This window comes from Crotalus tigris, unplaced genomic scaffold, assembly GCF_016545835.1.
Source record: "Crotalus tigris isolate CLP2741 ecotype Arizona unplaced genomic scaffold, ASM1654583v1 scf7180000019553.37968852642:3898890, whole genome shotgun sequence".
In the NCBI taxonomy this organism is placed as follows: Eukaryota; Metazoa; Chordata; class Lepidosauria; order Squamata; family Viperidae; genus Crotalus; species Crotalus tigris.
This window is the reverse complement of record NW_024097591.1, coordinates 1048313-1066245: the sequence shown is the minus strand read 5'-3', so window position 1 is coordinate 1066245 and position 17933 is coordinate 1048313. Positions and strand designations below refer to the sequence as shown.

Here is a 17933-nt window from a genome sequence, read left to right as displayed (position 1 = left end):
AGGATTGAATGGTAGATAGAAAGATAGATGGGTAGGTTGGTAGGTAGGTAGATAGATAGATAGATAGATAACCTTTGTCATTTTTTTACTGTGGGCATGTTGGCACCCATTAAAAATGAAATTCTGTTGCTCTCAAAAGTAGCACACATACAACAAAACAAAACAAGTGTTGAAGTCCACAAGTCATAAAAGGGCCAAGTTGAAGATCCCTGATCTAGAGACAATTCTGTGGCTTTTCTTGACATCCCCTATGGCTCCCCTTTTTCTCCCACTGCTTTCATGAGTTCAGGGTGCCTCTTTCTCTTTTAATACACTTAAGTAGAGCCTAACAGGGTCGTTGTCTAAGCTGCCTGGCAAGATGTGTCTTTTTTTCAGGAGGCAATTGGACTTTCTTGTTTCCCTTTGAAGACGTTTCGCTTCTCATCCAAGAAGCTTCTTCAGCTCTGCTTCATCCCGCTCTGGTGGGCTCCATCCCTTTCTGTTGAGATGCCTGCCTCTCTCACACACAAATCCACTCGCTGGTCGGCTCCCCCTGGCCGCTCTATCCGACTGACTCCTCTGCTCGGCTTCTCGCGTGCGTCTCTCTCAACCTCTCCGCTGCACGGCTCCCCTGGCCTCTCTATCCGTCCCACTCATCTGCTCGGCTTCTGGTGCGCTTCTGTTTTACGTGCCCCTCTGTCCCCTCGCCGCTCGTCTTCTCAGCCTCTCTCTTCCGCGCGTCTTTTTTTCCCGCCTCTTTTTGAATCCCTCCTCTCGCGCCCCGCCCCCAAACCCAAAATGTATGGACGGGTATTCTATTTTGAACTGGCGGGCGGGGCGTGTTCTGAGGCAAACCGATGAGGCCGGAAGTTGTTCCGGGACCCCGGATTGGCGACGGAGGCCGAAGGAGTACGAAAACGGACGGACCGGAAGTGGCCTGACGGGCGAGCAGGAGGGCGGGGGAAAGAAAGCGCGGACCCCCAAATCAGATGGAAGGGCTTTGACGAGCTGAGGAGAAAGGCCGCCACTTCCTCCTTCGCCCTCGGAGGCGGCAACCGCGAGCGGTGAGCTTAGGCCTTGGCTCCATTGCCATGGTAACGGTGTTACACCGTCTCCCCGCCGTCCTTTCCGCGGCCGCCGTCAGGCTGTGGAACCTCGGGGGTGCGACATAACTGCGCCTGCGCAGATGGGTGGAACGACAGAGGGGAGATGCTTTCCCCAACCTGGCGCGCTCCTTGATACTCCGACCTGCCATGCCCCCCCCCCCAAAAAAAGTCAGACGGTAGAGGATGATGGGTTCTATACCAGTGCATTTAGAGGTGGACAGGTCGGGGACAGCCGCTTCGCATCTCTCTTGGAGGCTGAAGAGCGGATGATGGGTGTTGTAGTGCAGCACCCCTGACTCTTGGATGCAAGAGGTGGGTGGGCGGATGATGGGCCTTGTAGTCTCTCCCGAGAAGGTGCAGAGTGAGGCAAGAGCTACCTCAGAGTACAGTAGGAGGAGGTGGCTGGAAGTGACGTGAGGTTCTGGATGAAGGAAAGCGGGTCTGGGGATGATGGGAGCTATAGTAGCACAGCAGGCCTTTATGGGACACCCTGTGGCAGGTTACCTGGAAGAGTATTAAGCAAGGGGAGGAAAAAAATGGAATTTTTTTTTTTAGAAAGAAGCAGGATACGGTGCTAGAAATTTATTTTTATTTCATATATCTTAACTATATGCCTCAAAGAGGGGCTACGGATGGTGCATGATAACTGTAACAGAGAAATTAAAAATGCCTGAAATGAACCTCAAAATTAGGGTTTAAAAAATTTCAATTGTAGAATAATGACAGTTTTATTAATGTAAACCACCCAGAGTTAACCGTAGGAAAATGGGAGGCCGATATCCAGACCTGGTTTTAACAAATGGCATTTTGCCTCTCTCTCTCTCTCTCCTTAGGCTGTGCCATGAAGGTGAAATTAAAAAATGTTTTTGTCGTCTATTTCCTGGTGTCAGTGACTGGCCTCATGTACGCCTTGCTGCAGTTGGGTGAGTATCAGAATTGGGATCAAGAATGTGTCTCTCCTTGCCAACAGGATAGATAAAAGTCTGGGCTTGTATAGGTAATCCTTGACTTACAACCTAACTGAGCCCAACATTTCCATTGCCAAGCAAGATGGTCCTTAAGCAAGTTTTGCCCCCTTTACAACCTTGCTTGTCACCCTTGTTAAGTCAATCACTGCAGTTGTTGCCAAGGGCCTGAATTTTCTTCACGTGACCATGGGGATGCTACCACGGTCATAAATGCGAAAATCGGTCGTAAGTCACTAGTTCCAGTGCTGCTTAAGACCTGGCTTTTCCGGCAGGCCTGGGGTTTATAAAATCTGACCCCTGGATGAATGTTATTGTATTGTTTGTTTTGTTAAGTTATGTTGTGTTTTTATTGTTAGCCGCCCGGAGTCCTGCGGGAGTGGGGTGGTCTATAAATTTTAATAAATAAATAAATAGTAATTTCAAATGAATCACTAAACGAATTATTGTAAGTCCAGAGTCTCTTTGAAACGAGATGGAGGCAAATAAATTTAACAATAACCCCATGGTGAGATGGACGGCAAATAAATGGGATGGATGGATGGGTAAATATTTCAATCAGAATAGAGCTGGAAGGGACCTTGGAGGTTTTCTAGTCCAACCCCCTGGTCAAGCAGGAGACCCTACACCATTTCAGACAAGCGGCTGTCCAGTCTTTTCTTAAAAAACCTCCAACTTGAGGCAAGCCTTTCCACTGGTTAATTGTTCTTATTATTAGGAATTTTTTTCCTTATTTCTAGGTTGGATCTCTCCTTGCTTAGGTTCCATCCATTATGGTACTTCAGAAAATAAGTTGATCCCCCTTCTCTTTTTTGTGGCAGCCCCTCAAATACTGCAATGCAGCTATTATGTCACACTTGGTCCTTCTTTTCTCTAGACTGGCCCTGCCAAATTCCTGCAACCGTTCTTCATAATTTTTTTTAGTCTCCAGGCCCTTAATCGTCTTTAGTTGCTTTAATACTGTGGTTCTCAACCTTTTTAATGCCACGACCCCCAACCGGTCGTAAGTTGAGGACTACTCAACCGGTCGTAAGTCGAGGACTACTCAACTGGTGCAGCACCGTTTGCAGACTGGGACTTTTGGCGGGCTCAGCAGGGCAGAGACAGCCTGGACAATTCCTATGGGCTTTTGAAAGCCAATAGAATTAGACTCTATTCAAGAGAGTCTATTCTATTGGCTTTCGAAAGCCAATAGAATAAAAGGGAGTAGCACGCTAAGGAAAAGGGGGGAAAAAATGGCGGACTGCGTTGTTTGGCAACCCCCATGAAATGGTCGTTCGACCCCAAATGGGGTCCCGACCCACAGGTGGAGAACCACTGCTTTAATAAATCTTAGTTTATCTTAGTTGCTATAATAAATAATAAAAGGGGGAAAAAAAGGGATTACATGTATAGACTTGGGAAATGCAAAAGAGAGGAAGGAGCGGCTTCACAGTGCAGGCTTCCTTTTGTCTGGCTGTAGGGCAGCCCTGTGATTGCAGCCAACACCTGAAGGCTGCTAGCGACCTCATCCACGCCAAGGAGAAGCGCCTGTCCCAGTTGCAAAGAGAAGTGAAGCGGCTGCAGGGCCTGGAAAAGGTGCTGGGACCGATAGAAGACACACCGGTGGTCATCTATGTGGTCACGCCCACCTATGCCAGGTAGGCGACGGAACTTCCTAGAGGATGATGCTGAGCCTGATTCCAAAAATCAATGCCTCTTGGAATTGTTTGGCCCTCTTGCTCCTGTTTCCGATCTCCAGTGATGTCATTTCTGCCCGTATTGTGGAATCTTCTCCCTCCAGAGAGAAGTTTGACCTCATTACTCCTCAGCTTCCGAAGATCCCTCGAGCCTTGCTTATGCCAGCAGGCCAGGGGACTCCGGGGGACAGGTGAACTCGTGTGATGGCTCCCTTAGTATCAGCGTTCCTCCGTCTCTCATTCTCCTTTCCTGGTTTAGCTTTGCTGTTAAAACTTTTGAACAATTATTATATAATGGTTTTCAGTAAGGATTGCCTTATTTACTGTTTTAATGGAAGATAGATAGATAGATAGATAGATAGATAGATAGATAGATAAACAGATAGACAGACAGACAATTATATAATGGTTTTCAGCAAGGATTGCCTTATTTACTGTTTTAATGGAAGACAGAGAGAGAGAGAGAGATAAACAGATAGACAGACAGACAGACAGACAGAAAATTATATAATGGTTTTCAGTAAGGATTGCCTTATTTACTGTTTTAATGGAAGATAGATAGATAGAGAGACAGACAGACAATTATATAATGGTTTTCAGTAAGGATTGTCTCATTTACTGTTTTAATGGAAGATAGATAAACAGACAGACAGATAGAGTATATAGTGGTTTTCAGTAAGGATTGTCATTAATTTACTGTTTTAATGGAGGATGGATGGATGGATAGAAGGAAGAAAGGAAGACATAGAGGAGGGAGGGAGAAAGGGGAGAAGGAAAGAAAGAGGGAGGGGAGGGAGGAAGGAAAACAGGGACAGAGGAAGGAAAGAAGGATTCTAGTCCTCATTCTAAGCAAATGACTAGCGCTTGAGGGAGGGAGGGAGGAAGTAAAGAGGGATTGAGGGAGGAGAGAGGAGCGATGGAGAGAAACAGAGAAAGAAAAGAAAAAAAAATACTCTCTGTTGTTTGACACAAGGACCTCACATAACCACTCGATCGCTCCTTCCTGCTTTGCAGGCTGGTTCAGAAAGCCGAACTGGTCCGGCTCTCCCAGACGTTGATGCACGTCAAAAACCTGCACTGGATCGTGGTGGAGGACTCGCCCCGCCGGACCCAGCTAGTCTCCGAGTTGCTGGCCCAAAGTAAGCTGCCTTTCACCCACCTCCATGCTGAGACCCCCAAGGAGCACCAGCGGAAGGAGACTGACCCCAACTGGCTGAAGCCACGCGGAGTAGAGCAACGGAATTTGGCCCTGCAGTGGCTGCGCCAGCATCGCAAGCTGACCGACGCCGGCGTGGTGTACTTTGCGGACGACGACAACACCTACAGCCTCCGCCTCTTTGACGAGGTCAGCAAATATGCTGACTCTGTAAACCGCTTAGAGAGGGCTGTAAAGCACTATGAAGCGGTATATAAGTCTAGGACTATTGTTATAAATACATGCCCATTGCCAAGTATCCTAACTTTTTATATATGTGTGTGTGTGTGTGTGTGTGTGTGTGTGTGTGTGTGTGTTTTATTAATTTTTATAGGATTAGGGTAAGGGTTAAATTTTTTTAAAAATAACATTCTTAATATTTAGCAAACAGCATGTTGTTTGGGTTCATGTATTTAAAAAAAATGAGTAATAATTTCTATATTACCAATATGTTAGTTAATCGCTCAGAAGCCTTCTTACTAGTATATATTCAACGTTACATAGTACATATTATGTTCCTTTCTCTCTAACTCGTTTTTCTAGCCATTGATAAAAATTGTCCCACGTTCTAAAGCACACTGAGACTTCTTTCTCTTTTTTCTTTAATGTTACTCTGTCACCAAGTGTCCCAGGTTTTGATCCCATGACCCTGAGGATGCTGCAGGAGTCGTAAGAGCGAGCACCATATTAACGGCAGCAAGAATGGTATTTGCCCAACACTGGAAAAATGAAAACTTACCAGCTGAAGAAGTACTAATTAAGAAAATTCTAGGGTGTGCAGAAATGGATAGATTTTTAAAGATGAAGGAGAAAGAAGATTCAGTGTACTTTAGAACAGGGGAAATTTTTTTATCAATGGCTAGAAAAACGAGTCAGAGAGAAAGGAACGTGATACGTAATTTTGAACTTATATTAGTAAGAAGGCTGTTGAGTGATGAATTAACATATTGTTTATGATAATTAGCTATATCTATTATTGTTAAATATATCTATCCAGACATTATGCTGTTTGCTAAATACTGAAAATGTTATTTGGAAAAACCCCAACCCTAACCCCGACCCTTCCTTACCCCTAAACTATAAAAACTAATAAAATCTATACCCCCCCCCAAAAGAAAAAAGAGTGAGCACCGGTCGTAATTTTTTCAGGCCCAGTGTAACTTTGAACGGTTGCTAAATGAACGGTTGTAAGCCAAGGAGTTTGAGAAGGCTCTTTAGAGCCGTTGCGGGTTCAGGATCCTGCAATCAAAAGAGGCAAACCCACTATTGGGAAGAGTTACGGTTTAACCATTAAGCTCTGGTTAAGGAAGGAGGCAAAGACTGTCGCGCTGAAGTTCTTCTGCTGATTTTCTCTTCCCGACAGATCCGTTCCACCAAGAGGGTCTCGGTCTGGCCCGTCGGCCTGGTGGGAGGCCTCCGTTTCGAGCGGCCCCTGGTGGAAAAGGGCAAAGTGGCCGGCTTCTACACGGCATGGAAGCCCAACAGGCCCTTCCCCGTTGACATGGCGGGCTTCGCCGTGGCCCTGTCGCTGCTGCTGGCCAACCCGGAGGCACGCTTCGACTTGCTGGCCGAGCGGGGCTACTTGGAGAGCAGCCTGCTGCAGTCCCTGGTCTCCATGGAGGAGCTGGAGCCGAAGGCGGACAACTGCACCAAGGTTAGAAGGAGAGGACGGCCTTCCCAGCTGGCAAAGTCAGTTGGGGAAAGCCAGGATTCGGTTAATGGCCATCTGGTTCCCTTAAAACAGCGGTTCTCAACCTATGGGTCACGACCCCATTTGGGGTTGATCGACCATTTCACGGGGGTTGCCAAGCAAGGCTGTCCGCCATTTTTTTTCACCTTTTCCGGCGGGTGCCTTACCTCCCTTGGGCTGGTGGCCCAGCTGGTGGTCAGCCTGCTCCGTCTCTTCCGCTTGCCAGCTATGCCTCGGCCGGTGCAGGGGACGGCACCACGCATGTGTGGTGCTCCCGGGCAGGGAAAGTCCTCGACTTACGACCGGTTGGGTAGTCCTCGACTTACGACCGGTTTAGTCCTCGACTTACGACCGGTTTAGTCCTCGACTTACGACCGGTTGGGGGTCGCGGCATTAAAAAGGTTGAGAACCACTGCCTTAAAACAACTGTAAAGCACCAAGGACCTCCCTAACTGCCTTGCTTATCAACGAACCTTCTGCCCCCCAGTAGTGGTCATCAATTGAGGACTACCTGTAGACCGATCCTCAGGCAGTGAGGAAGCACCATCCCCGTCTCTCTTTCAGGTCCTCGTCTGGCACACCCGCACCGAGAAGCCTAAGATGAAACAGGAGGAGCTCTTACAGAAGCAGGGACTCGGCTCCGATCCCCACATCGAGGTGTGAGACCAGCTCCCATCCAGGTACCACAATGGGGGTGGACATCTTTGCCGGGCTGGAGAGCCCACCCCAGGCTGGAATGGGATTGCCTTGTATAGTTAGAGAGAGAACACATTAATTTATGAAGGCTGAATCCTGCGCTCACCCAAGCTCTCTTTGTGTGATGGGGCCGATGGCCAGGACGCTGCCTTACAGGAAGAGAACTCTATGACCCAATATTTAAATAAATCTGGATGGGGAAAATGGTTCCCCGGTCCTGGGGAGGGGCTGGGTCCTGTCCCACTTGCTGTGTGCGTCTCTTAGTGTTGTCCTGAAGGCTGCTCTGATAATATGCATGGGAACCTTAACAATCCTTCTGTCGAGTTTCATAGATTCCCCCCCCCCCCAAGACTCTTGTAACAAATCTTTTAACAAACCAGGATTGGCCAATTCACATTTTCTTGGGTCTCTCCTATCTCCTGCGGTGGGAAAAGGCAGTTTTTGCCCATTTCAGACTTCTGGACTTCAACTCCCAGAATTCCCCATCCAGCACGCTTTAAGATATGTGGACTTCCACTCCCAGAATTCCTCATCCAGGATACTTTGAGACGACTAGACTACAACTCCCAGAATTCCCCAGCCAGCTTGCATGGAATTGACTACAACTCCCCAAATTTTCCAGCCAGCATTCTTCAAGGTATCTGGACTTCAATTCCCATTTAACTTTATTTAATTTCTTTACTAAAATAAAATAAAAATTGCAGGGGGCCATTCTGGGACTTGAAGTTCACACCCCTTAAAGCATGCTGGGGCTGGGGAATTCTGGGAGTTGTAGTCAAGGAGTCCACCCGCTTTTTATATTGCCGAGGCTGAAAAACACCGCTTTAAAGCATACTCTGTAATGGTTTAATTTCGGGTACAGGGATGGGCGAATTCAACCTAAGATGGTTCTTTAGCAAACCGGGGTTTATCCGGATTTGGGAAAACCTTACCAAATTTTGTCCTTTTTGCCTACGTTTGGGGGGAAATCACGCTGCTTTCCGCACGCTGCCATATTTTACTTTGATCGTGTTTGCTGTTGGGGTGGCAAACAAATAGATTTGTGACATCGCCTATCTAGTTTGCCTCCATCTTTGCTGCGTCCGAACCCGTTTTGTTTCTCGGACGCGCCTGGAATTACCCAATCACGGTGAGGTCTACCCGCTTGGAAAACGAACGTAGGAATGAGAATCTCCAATCTGGGGAGGGGTTTAAATCCTCAGTTTGCCCCAGCTTGATTGGCACCAGAAGAGACTCACTAAGTGATCGAAGAACAGTGAAGCTGAATTTCTTAGCCTGGTGCTGGCCTTCCTCAAATAAATGCGCTCATCGCTTTCCCACACCCAGTTTTTACAACCTTTAACGCTGAGCTAAGGACTTCCAGCAACGAGGTGTGTCTTTGCAACACACTCCGGCCTCACCCAAAACTTTCTCAACACAAAGAGTGTCGCTGTGGACACATATTTCAGGAGCCAGATTCGTTTTTTTCAGCGATGACTGAAGGAAGGGATACAATCCTGGCAGTCTCTTACTTACAACAGGTCCACATTTAGTGACCGTTCACAGCTACAGCGGCACTGAAAAAAGGGACTTAGCACAGTTTTCCACCCTTATGCCGTGGTCACGTGATCAAAATTCAGAAGCTTGGCAACTGACTCGTCTTTACGACGGTCGCAGTGTCCCGGGGTCACGAGATCCCCTTTTGCGACTTGACAAACAAAGTCAACGGCGAAGCCGCTTAACAATCCTGTGACTAAGTTAACAACCAGAGTGAATCTCTTATCAACTGTAGCAAGAAAGGTCATAAAATGGAGCAAAAGCGACTTAACAACTGTCTGGCTTAGCAACAGAAACTTTGGTCATAAGTTGAGGCACCCTCTGCATTGGCCATTGTTTATCCCCTTACGCCCTGATCAACCTCCTCAGCCTGGTGCTAAGCCACAATTCACAACGCTGGAATGGCTGACTTTACCTCGCGTCCTCAACCGTCGTGTCCTCCCTTAACGCACGGAGCGTAACCCGATCGTGGTTTTTAAACCGCAATTCATGGCTTAGCGTAGGGCTGCGGCCCTCGCCCATATTTGCTTGAGTGGAAAAGCAGAGCAGAAATTCAATAAATCATGTCGTAAGCTTTTGGCTGCCGGTGATTTATTTCAAGGGTTTGTTTATTCAAGATTGCCTGGATGTTGGAAGCCACAATATTTGGGAGTCGTGAAGGATGGGTTCACACGCTAAGCCAGGGTGAGTTTGGCTTCACAGGTTGTGTGAATGTTGTTACTTGTGGCCGATGGCATAAAACAGGCAAAACTATAGCCCAGGTGAGTCGGGAGACTTTTTTCAACCTGAGCAGATAATCGGTGGCTTCTTAGAAGTTTCTGCAAATGGGATCTGAGCAAGGGGATCCGCGTGTGATCAAGGAAGTTGCCGAATCTTGGCCGAAACAGACCAGCCAGGAAGAGTTTGGGGCTTTCTGGCAAGAGATCAACTGAGCATGAAATCGAAAATTGGTTGAAATTGAAAATGGTTGGGCCAGTCCTACCTTGCCGTGCTATTGTTCCTTGGAAGCAGCTGTTTCCCCCACCTGCAAAACGACAGTCACGAACCGGGTTGACTAGCCAAGAAATGTAGCTTATCTGGATAATGGCTTTCCCCCAGATTTCCGCCTTTGACCCCCTCTGGAGAATAAGACAATGCTGCCATCCTTTGCTTTTGTAAAAAAAACTGCCAGCGCTAGAGAACAGGCTAGCAAAAGGCAAGAGGTTTTAAAACTCTGCTGTCAGCATTCTAGTCCTCAAGGAGAACTCCAGATGTTGTGCCAGTACAGTCAGAGGAGGCGGGGAATAATTATGCAGCCACATCTGGAAGCTGTAGATCTTTTCTCCCGAATCCTGGCATCCCTTCCTGCTAAAGAGACTAGGCGCAGGGGTCTTCAAACTTGGCCCTTTGATGACTTGTGGACTTCAACTCCCAGAATTCCTCAGCCAGAGACCCCCGCTTTCCCTTGCCCCGAAACCATTCCCAACCTTTGCTCCCCTTTGGGCCCATCTCGTGTGCCCCGCCTGCAATCTTCTTTTTATTACCTTCCTTACACAGTTTGTTTAGATATACATATTTTAAAGTGTTTTGATAGTTGGGACATGGTTTTCATTATTGACTGTATGCCAGCCAGAGTCTTGTTTAGTGGGATGGGTGGCTGTCTAAATGTGAGAGAGAGGGGGGCGAGGGAGAAGGGGGGAGGAAGGAAGGATGGAAGGAAAGAAAAGATCAGGAAGGAAGGAATAGATGGGAGGGAAGGAAGGAAGGAAGGAAGGAAAAGACCGGGAAAGAATAGATGGAAGGGAAGGAAGCCTAGAAAAAGAAGGAAAGAATGAAGAGGAGAAAGGGAAGGAAGGAAAAGGGAAGAAGGAGAAGAAGAAATAGATGGGAGGGAAGGAAGCAGAGAAAAAGAAGGAAAGGAAGGAAGGAAAAGACCAGGAAAGGATAGACGGAAGGGAAGGAAGCCGAGAAAAAGAAGGAAAGCATGAAGAGGGAAGAGGGAAGGAAGGAAGGAAAAGGGAAGAAGGAATAGATGGGAGGGAAGGAAGCAAAGAAAGAGAAGAAAAGAGAGAGGAAAAGAAGGAGAAGGAAGGAAAAGATCAGGAAGGAATAGGAAGCCGAGAAAAGGAAGGAAGGAGAGAAAAAGGAAACGAAGGAAGAAGGAAGGAGAAGGGAAGGAAGGAAGAAAAATCAGGAAGGAATAGGAAGCCGAGAAAAGGGAAGGAAGGAAAAGGGGAGAAGGGAAGGAAAGAAGGAATAGACGGAAGGGAAGGAAGGAAAAGGGGAGGAAAGAAGGAAACAGACGGAAGGGACCTACATCCCCCGGCGTCCAGAGCTAGGGCTCCACGATTCCGCCTCCTCCGCTGCTGCCACCGCCGCCGCTGCGGCTTCTCCTGCCCGCCCGGGAGGGGAGGGCCACCCGCCCACTGGCTTCCTGGGGGAGGCGGGCGCGGCTTCCTCCTCCTCCTCGCGGGCTCCCGTCCATCCTCCCCTGCCGGGCCAGCTGGCAGCAGCGCGGACGCGGGAGAGCGCGGACCAGCCGGGCTGCGCAGCCCCCATGGACGGTGAGAGCTTCGCGGCGCCGCTCCGGGCTGAGCTGCGGCTCCGGCTGCTTTGGGGGGGGGGAGAGACCCTCCCGCACCCCTCCCGAGTCGGGCTGGCTCCGAACATCCCCGCCTCCGTCCGGACGACCCGGGCTGGAGGGGCTTGGCGAGGGACGCCCCCGTCCACACGTACTAGAGAGACACGCGGGCAGAGAGAGAGAGAGAGAAGCGGGGCGTCTGTTGCAACACGCGTCCCTGGCGGGGCAACGGGCAGTCGCTTCCGCGGAAAAGCAGCCGGGCTGGCAAGGATGGGGAAAAGCAAAGAGCGCCCGGTTGGGGAAGACTGGGCGAGGCTGGATTGGGACGTGTAGCGTTGCAAAAGTTGGGGTGCGTGGTTAAAGAGGGTGGGTGCCTGTGTGTGTGTGTGTTTGTGTGTGTGAAGACAGGGGAAGGGGCAGGAAACGGGGGATAAGGGGAGCTGGCAAGGTCTGCCCCGTCCGATTCGGGCACCCGTGACTCAGATAGGGGTGTGTGGTTTGTTTGTTTGTTTGTTTGTGTGGCTGTTTGTTTTTGCAAAGTTGTGGGTCTCGCAGCACACACACACACCCCACACACAGAATCCCAGTCTGGGAGGCTCGTGTGGCAGCTCTCAAGCGGGGTTTTCCTGGGGCAGGAAGTAGCGAGGGCGTTTGTGGCACAACGCGAACCTCTGCCAAGTTTGACAGCCGCAGGGGAGACGACGGTTCTCCAGTTGTGCCTTTTAACACACTTCAGTGGGTGCTTCTCTTTCTCCCCCCCCCCAAAAAAAAACCTCTATTCGCAGGTCGGGAAACCCCCCTCCTTTTTTTCTCCTCTTGCAAGCATGCCCCCATTATTCCCCCGCCCCCCTCTTTTTTTAAGCAGAATTCTCATCCAGATCTACTTCATCCCCAAATTCACAAAAACCCACAATTTATTTTTATTTTTTCTTCTGCCACTTTTCAGGCCCTTCGGGGTTTTTTCTTTTTTTTTTCTTTGAGGTTCTTTTTTTAAAAAATAAAATCAAATCCAGGATCAGTTTTGCATGTCAACATTCTCCTGCTTCTGATAAACTTCCTTCTGAAGCCACATGTTGCAACATCTGGAGGCCCGTCGGGTAGAATGTGGCTGGGCTGGACGCAGCACGGAGTTTAAAAGTACATTTTATAAAAGCCGGAATGACTCCCAAAGGGGCGAATTTAATCTCCGTCTGAAATCTGACTGTCCTTGCTCTTATTTCTTCTTTGCAACTTAAAAAATCAGATTGTGTGTGTGTGTGTTAGTGTGTGCTGAGCTCAGATTTGGCAACCGTTGCGTTTCCGTTCTCACGGCCGGCTGCCTGTTTCCACTGCCTTGTTAAAGAAAAATATTTATTAATTGTTGCGCGTCCATCTGTTTCGGCGGCTCACCTTAATTCAGATTTATCGCAGGGAAATGAAAGGACCACAAACTGCTAAGAATCCATACGGGCTACAAGCCCCAAAATTTATGCTGCTAAGCGAGGCAGTTGATAAGGGAGTTTTGCCTCATTTTACGATTTCGTTTTCCCCCATTGACTTCGGAGGTTGTAAAAGGGGATCACGCAACCCAAAGATGCTGCAGTTGTCATAAATAGGAGCCAGTTGCCAAGAGTCTCAATTGTGATCATGTGACCATGGGGAAGGTGCAACGGTCCTAAGTGTGAAAAAGGGTCCTAAGTGACTTTTTCCCCGGTGCCGTTGTAATTTCAAACGGTCCCTAAAATTATCTGTATTGGGAGGAGTTTTTAAAAAGTTTAACGGCACATCTTTGTAATTTTCTCCTTCCGACTGCTGGGAGGTGATTTTAATAATTAAAAAAGAAAGGGTTTTTTAAAAAAATTGATCGTTTCTTTGGAAGTTGAAACTTCGTACATGAAGTTTGGAGAGCGTTAGCAATTTTCCCGGGCTTCCTCCGAGGTTTATGGAGCCACTGTAATTTCCTGCCCAGATGTGATCTGCAAATCTGAGATAGACAATGATGGCCAGCCACAGAGAAATAACAGTGACGGTTTTTGGGGTGCATTTGTTAAAAGGGGGGGGGCAAGGGAAGGAGAAATTTCCAGCAGAGTTTGCAGAACAGTCTAATGGAAGTGGACAATTTTACAATCAGGAACCACACTTCTTATTACTCAGTTTCAATACAGGTAGTCTTCAACTTAACGACCGCAACCGAGTCCAACATTTATGTTGCTAAGTGAGACCTGCATTAAGTGTTAAGTTTTGGCACGATTGTTAACTGAATCCCTGCATGATTAAATTAGTAGCACGGTTGTTAAGTGAATCTTTGTTTGCCAGAAGGTCACAAAATGGGGATCCCGTAACGCACACACGGGGGATACCGCGACCGTCATAAATGTGATTCAGTTGTCAAGCGCCTGAATTTTGATCATGTGACCTGATGGTTATTAAGTGTGAAAATGGTCATAAGTCGCTTTTTTCTGTGCTGATGTAAGTTTGAACGGTCACTAAATGATTTTGTTAAGTCAAGGACGAGCTATAGTGCATTAAACCATTATTGTTATGGTTTACTGGCTGTGTCTGCTGGAGCCTCACCGCAGCTAAAGCTTGCTTAAGTGAAGCTTATGATAGCTTAATGTCATTTTGTGTTTATGTTTATGTTATGTTATGTATGTTATGTTATGATGTTGTTATGATGTTGTTATCTGATCCCAGGGACTGAATGCCTTCTCCATTTAGCCGGTTTTGGTAGCTGAGATTTTATTTTATTTTATTTTATTGAAAAGGCAGGCAGCGAAGGATAGGATCCTATCAAAACAAAGGATTCAAAACTTGGGACTTTGAAAAACAGTCCACTTTTGACGGGCGAGCTGTCCCAGAATCCATTGCAACATTGTGTGGTTTTTTTTGCAGTAAACAAGTGGCAGCACAAAGGGCTTTCTGAAAAGTGGAAAAGGTTTTTATATTTATATATTTAATAACGCTGGTTAAAAACTTGACGAGGCCGTGTCTGGCTTGGCAGAGTAAACAGGACAAACTGAGATTTTTCTAGGGGATGTTTTCTGTTTACTAAAAATAAACCATTGGTTAAAATAGCTTGTCTTAGTCCTCTTGTGCTGTATAACTGGCCTACCTTGTAGGCTTGTTGTGTAGAACACGGAGAGAACTACAAGCAGCCCTTGGCTTACAGCCATTTTAGGGACCATTTGAAGTTGCAATGGCACTGGAAAAAATAACTTGTGGCTGTTTTTCACACTTATGATCATGTGATCACGTGATGACAATTTGGAAACTTGGCAACTGACTCATACTGATGACGGTCACAGTGTCCCGGGGTCACTGGATCCCCTTGTGCGACTGTCTGTCAAGAAAAATCAGGTTCACGTCACAATCCTGTTACTATTTTAACATCTCCAGCGATTCGTGTAACGACTCTGCCAAAAAAAGGTCGTAAAATGAGGCAAAACTCATTTAACGACGGCCTTGCTTAGCAATGGAACTTCTGGGCTCCTTGCGGTCGTAAGTTGAGGACAACCTGAAAAAGACGGAATAGAAGCTAGATCGCCATTCTGTTTAGGCCCAACTGGGGGATCTGGCCTGTCCATCTAGAACCCAGTTTGTAGATAAATCCTGACATCGGAAAAGAGTCTGCTTTCCTAAAATGAGAGAATATTTGGCTCTTTTTTTCTGCCTTCAACCAAACTACAGAGAATGGTGAGCTCTATAGACATAATTGAGTTTTGTTTTCTTCTCTCTTTGGGGCCACATAGTTTGAATTCCTGACTCTGTCCGCCCCTGGGATAGAAAAAAGTTTCAAACAGAATTAACAAGAAGAGGGGGAAAAAAAAAAGATCTAAGTTTGATTCTTGGGGCCACAGACAAAAATGTACACACTGGTATTTACACGCTGGCAGATTGTGCAATCTTCAATAGACTTGGTGCCTCGATAACATCTCATAGCTTTGCAAATAAATCGATTTTATTGCAAAGGAAGTTTGCAGCATGCAAACCTATCCAGGGGTGTAATTTCCAAAAGAAAGAATACAAATAGAAGAAGAAGAAGAATTTTAGAAATTATAGGTAGCCTTTGACTTATAAACAGTTCGTTCAGTGACTGTTTGAAGTTACAACAGCACTGGAGAAAGTAGACTTCGGACCGTGCTCCACACTTAGGACCGTTTTTCAGCATCCTCCACGGTCACGTGATCAAAATTCAGACAGTTGGCCACTGACTCATACTTACGACGGTTGTAGTGGTCCCCTTTTGCGACCGTCTCACAAACAGTAGGGAATCCAGATTCACTTAACAGCTGGGTCACTAATTTAATAACTGCAGGGATTCACTTAAACCTCCGTGGCAAGGAAAGTCGTAAAACGGGGCAAAATTCGCTTAACAACTTGCCTCGCTTAGCAACTGCGGTCGTAAATTGAGGACCACTCGTCCTAATACAAGAAGAAGAATTTTAGAAATCGCATCCCTGGGATAACGTTTTAAGTCCTCCAGGTTTTTTTGCCAGTCCTGTGCGTACGGTTCCTCCCGCCGAGTGCGTTGGATTCCAGAAGCCATCATCCCCGCCAGCCTGACCAGAAATAGGAGTTGTAGTCCATCAAACCAGAAAAAGTTGACTGGAAGACTCAACACGCTAAAAAATGTGCTAGAACAATAAATAAGGAAACCTTGGTCATTCGCGAAGGAACGGATTCGGTGATGGAAACGGTACGGCATTTTGAGCCAGGCTTCCACAGATTGGTGGGGTAAAAAAATGAGAAATTAAAATATTTGTTTTTCCAAGCCCCATTTTGATTTCCCCCAGTTTTTTTAACGTCTTCTCTGAAATGGGCCCAGCCGCTAGAGCAGAGCGGAACATTTTGTCTGCGGCGTTGTCCCGTATTTCCTTCTTCAAAATACTCCCTGGGATTTGTGGGTACGAGAATGAAATGAAATGTGGCTGGTTTTGTCTCCCCGGCTAGGAGGAAGTTGTTGACTCACCCAGGATGACTGGAAAAACCCAGCCAGACTTGCTTGTGTGACTTTGTGACATCACATACGCAGCTCCGACTTTGCAACGTGCCAAAACGATTTAATTTTGCAACGTACCAAAAACTGCCTTTTCAACTTTGGTACAAAGGACCCTAAAATTACAGCGACTGTATAGAGGTCCTCAACTTACGAGCACAATTGGCTAAACAAAGGAGTTGTTCTGTGACTCAGGTCCATTTTTACGACCTTCTTTGCCACGGCGGTGAAGCCGACGCTAACCGAGTCGTGCGGTCGTTAAGCGAATCTGATCTCCCCCATTGACTTTCGTTGTGGGAACTTTGCAGGTGGCGGTCACACGACTTGGGATGCGGTAACCTTCCCTAAACACGGTGCCAGTTGCCCAACGCCCCAGATTTTGATGGTGTGATGGTTAGACTCTTGTGACAGGTGTAACAGTGAGCACTGACGGAAAGCCACTTTTTTTAGCTGTGCCGTCGTAACTCGGAGCGGTTACGCTAAACGCACGGTCGTTAAGTCAAGGGCTGTTTTCTTGACCCAGCCTGAAAAAGGGGCGCAAATTCAGAAGAGGTTCATAAAAATAAAAAAAAATAAAAAAAATGTAAATGGTTGATGTGTATGGCTTGGCTTTGCAAAGATAAACCTGGCTTTAAAAAAAGGTGTATTCTATTAAAAAAAAATATCTACAAAGCATAAAAAAAACACTAGGAGGTTTTTAGAAGCAAGTATTAAACCAGACTTCTGCCATCAGATTGGACACAAAGGGGGTGGGGGGCTATTTGGACAGTCCAAGGAAAATCACCCCGATAAAGAGTGTAAATGACTTTTGGAGGAAAAAGAAAGAAGGAAGGAAGGAAGGAAGGAAGGAAGGAAGGAAGGAAGGAAGGAAGGAAGGAAGGAAAGAAAGAAAGAAAGAAAGAAAGAAAGAAAGAAAGAAAGAAAGAAAGAAAGAAAGAAAGAAGAAAGAAAGCTTTAGGCTTTTGCAAAAGGCAGGTGATTACTGTAGCTAAAATGGTATTTATTTAGAGGGGAAATGGGCAATTTAACAGCAGTTTAAAAGTTGGAAGCCGAGAGGACGAACAGCAAATGTGGTGCAAGGGAAGATAAAACCTGACGGGTTTTTCCCTCCATGGAAATGTAATTCCGGAGTTGATCATCTTGTCCAAAAATGTCACCCAACGTGTTTGACGGAAGGGTGGGGTACGCCCAGGGTGATGCTTCGGACGGGAATTCGGGAGTTCAAGAAGAAGGTGGGGTAGGTAAGGGGAAAAAAAACAACAACCAGATAACCAGGTACTTAACCTGAATTTATCTAAGCGGGTGAGAATTTCCAGCATCCAGCTTTTTCCTTGTTGAAACTTAGGCAAAACGTAGGAAAAGAAAAAGAGGGGAAAAACCAGGCTGAGATCAGCTGAGATTCTAAGCGGGGAAAGGAGAAGGGGGGGGGAGAAATCTCATGGGCTTTTTTTCTGGACTTTCTTAGCCAATCAGGGAAGGAGAAAAAAAAATTCAGGTTGCCCATCCACACGATGCTGCCAGATTTGAACTCGGGTTCAGCCTTGCAAAGAGC

At 46.9% G+C, this 17933-nt stretch overlaps 2 protein-coding genes across 5 annotated transcripts in view; both read left to right on the top strand.

Annotated features, from left to right (window-relative positions):
- Positions 1 to 868: 868 nt before the first annotated feature.
- B3GAT3 (beta-1,3-glucuronyltransferase 3) overlaps positions 869 to 17933 on the top strand; it is a 19436-nt gene continuing 2371 nt past the window's right edge. Inside the window, exons 1-6 of one of the 3 annotated variants that reach the window (XM_039363115.1) lie at positions 869 to 1043; positions 1919 to 2008; positions 3513 to 3690; positions 4744 to 5074; positions 6288 to 6578; positions 7179 to 7294. In XM_039363115.1, the coding sequence (XP_039219049.1) occupies positions 1927 to 2008; positions 3513 to 3690; positions 4744 to 5074; positions 6288 to 6578; positions 7179 to 7277 (981 nt within the window). In that variant the 5' untranslated portion in view covers positions 869 to 1043; positions 1919 to 1926 and the 3' untranslated portion in view covers positions 7278 to 7294. Of the gene's footprint in view, positions 1044 to 1164; positions 1398 to 1918; positions 2009 to 3512; positions 3691 to 4743; positions 5075 to 6287; positions 6579 to 7178; positions 9426 to 17933 lie in introns of those variants that run through there. The other 2 variants (XM_039363114.1, XM_039363116.1) reach the window with 2 other exon arrangements.
- The window catches only part of EML3 (EMAP like 3), a 24583-nt gene continuing 17696 nt past the window's right edge, over positions 11047 to 17933 (top strand). For both annotated transcript variants that reach the window (XM_039363109.1, XM_039363108.1), the window contains exon 1: positions 11047 to 11389. In XM_039363109.1, coding sequence (XP_039219043.1) covers positions 11383 to 11389 — 7 coding nt within the window. In that variant the 5' untranslated portion in view covers positions 11047 to 11382. The remainder of the gene's footprint in view (positions 11390 to 17933) is intronic.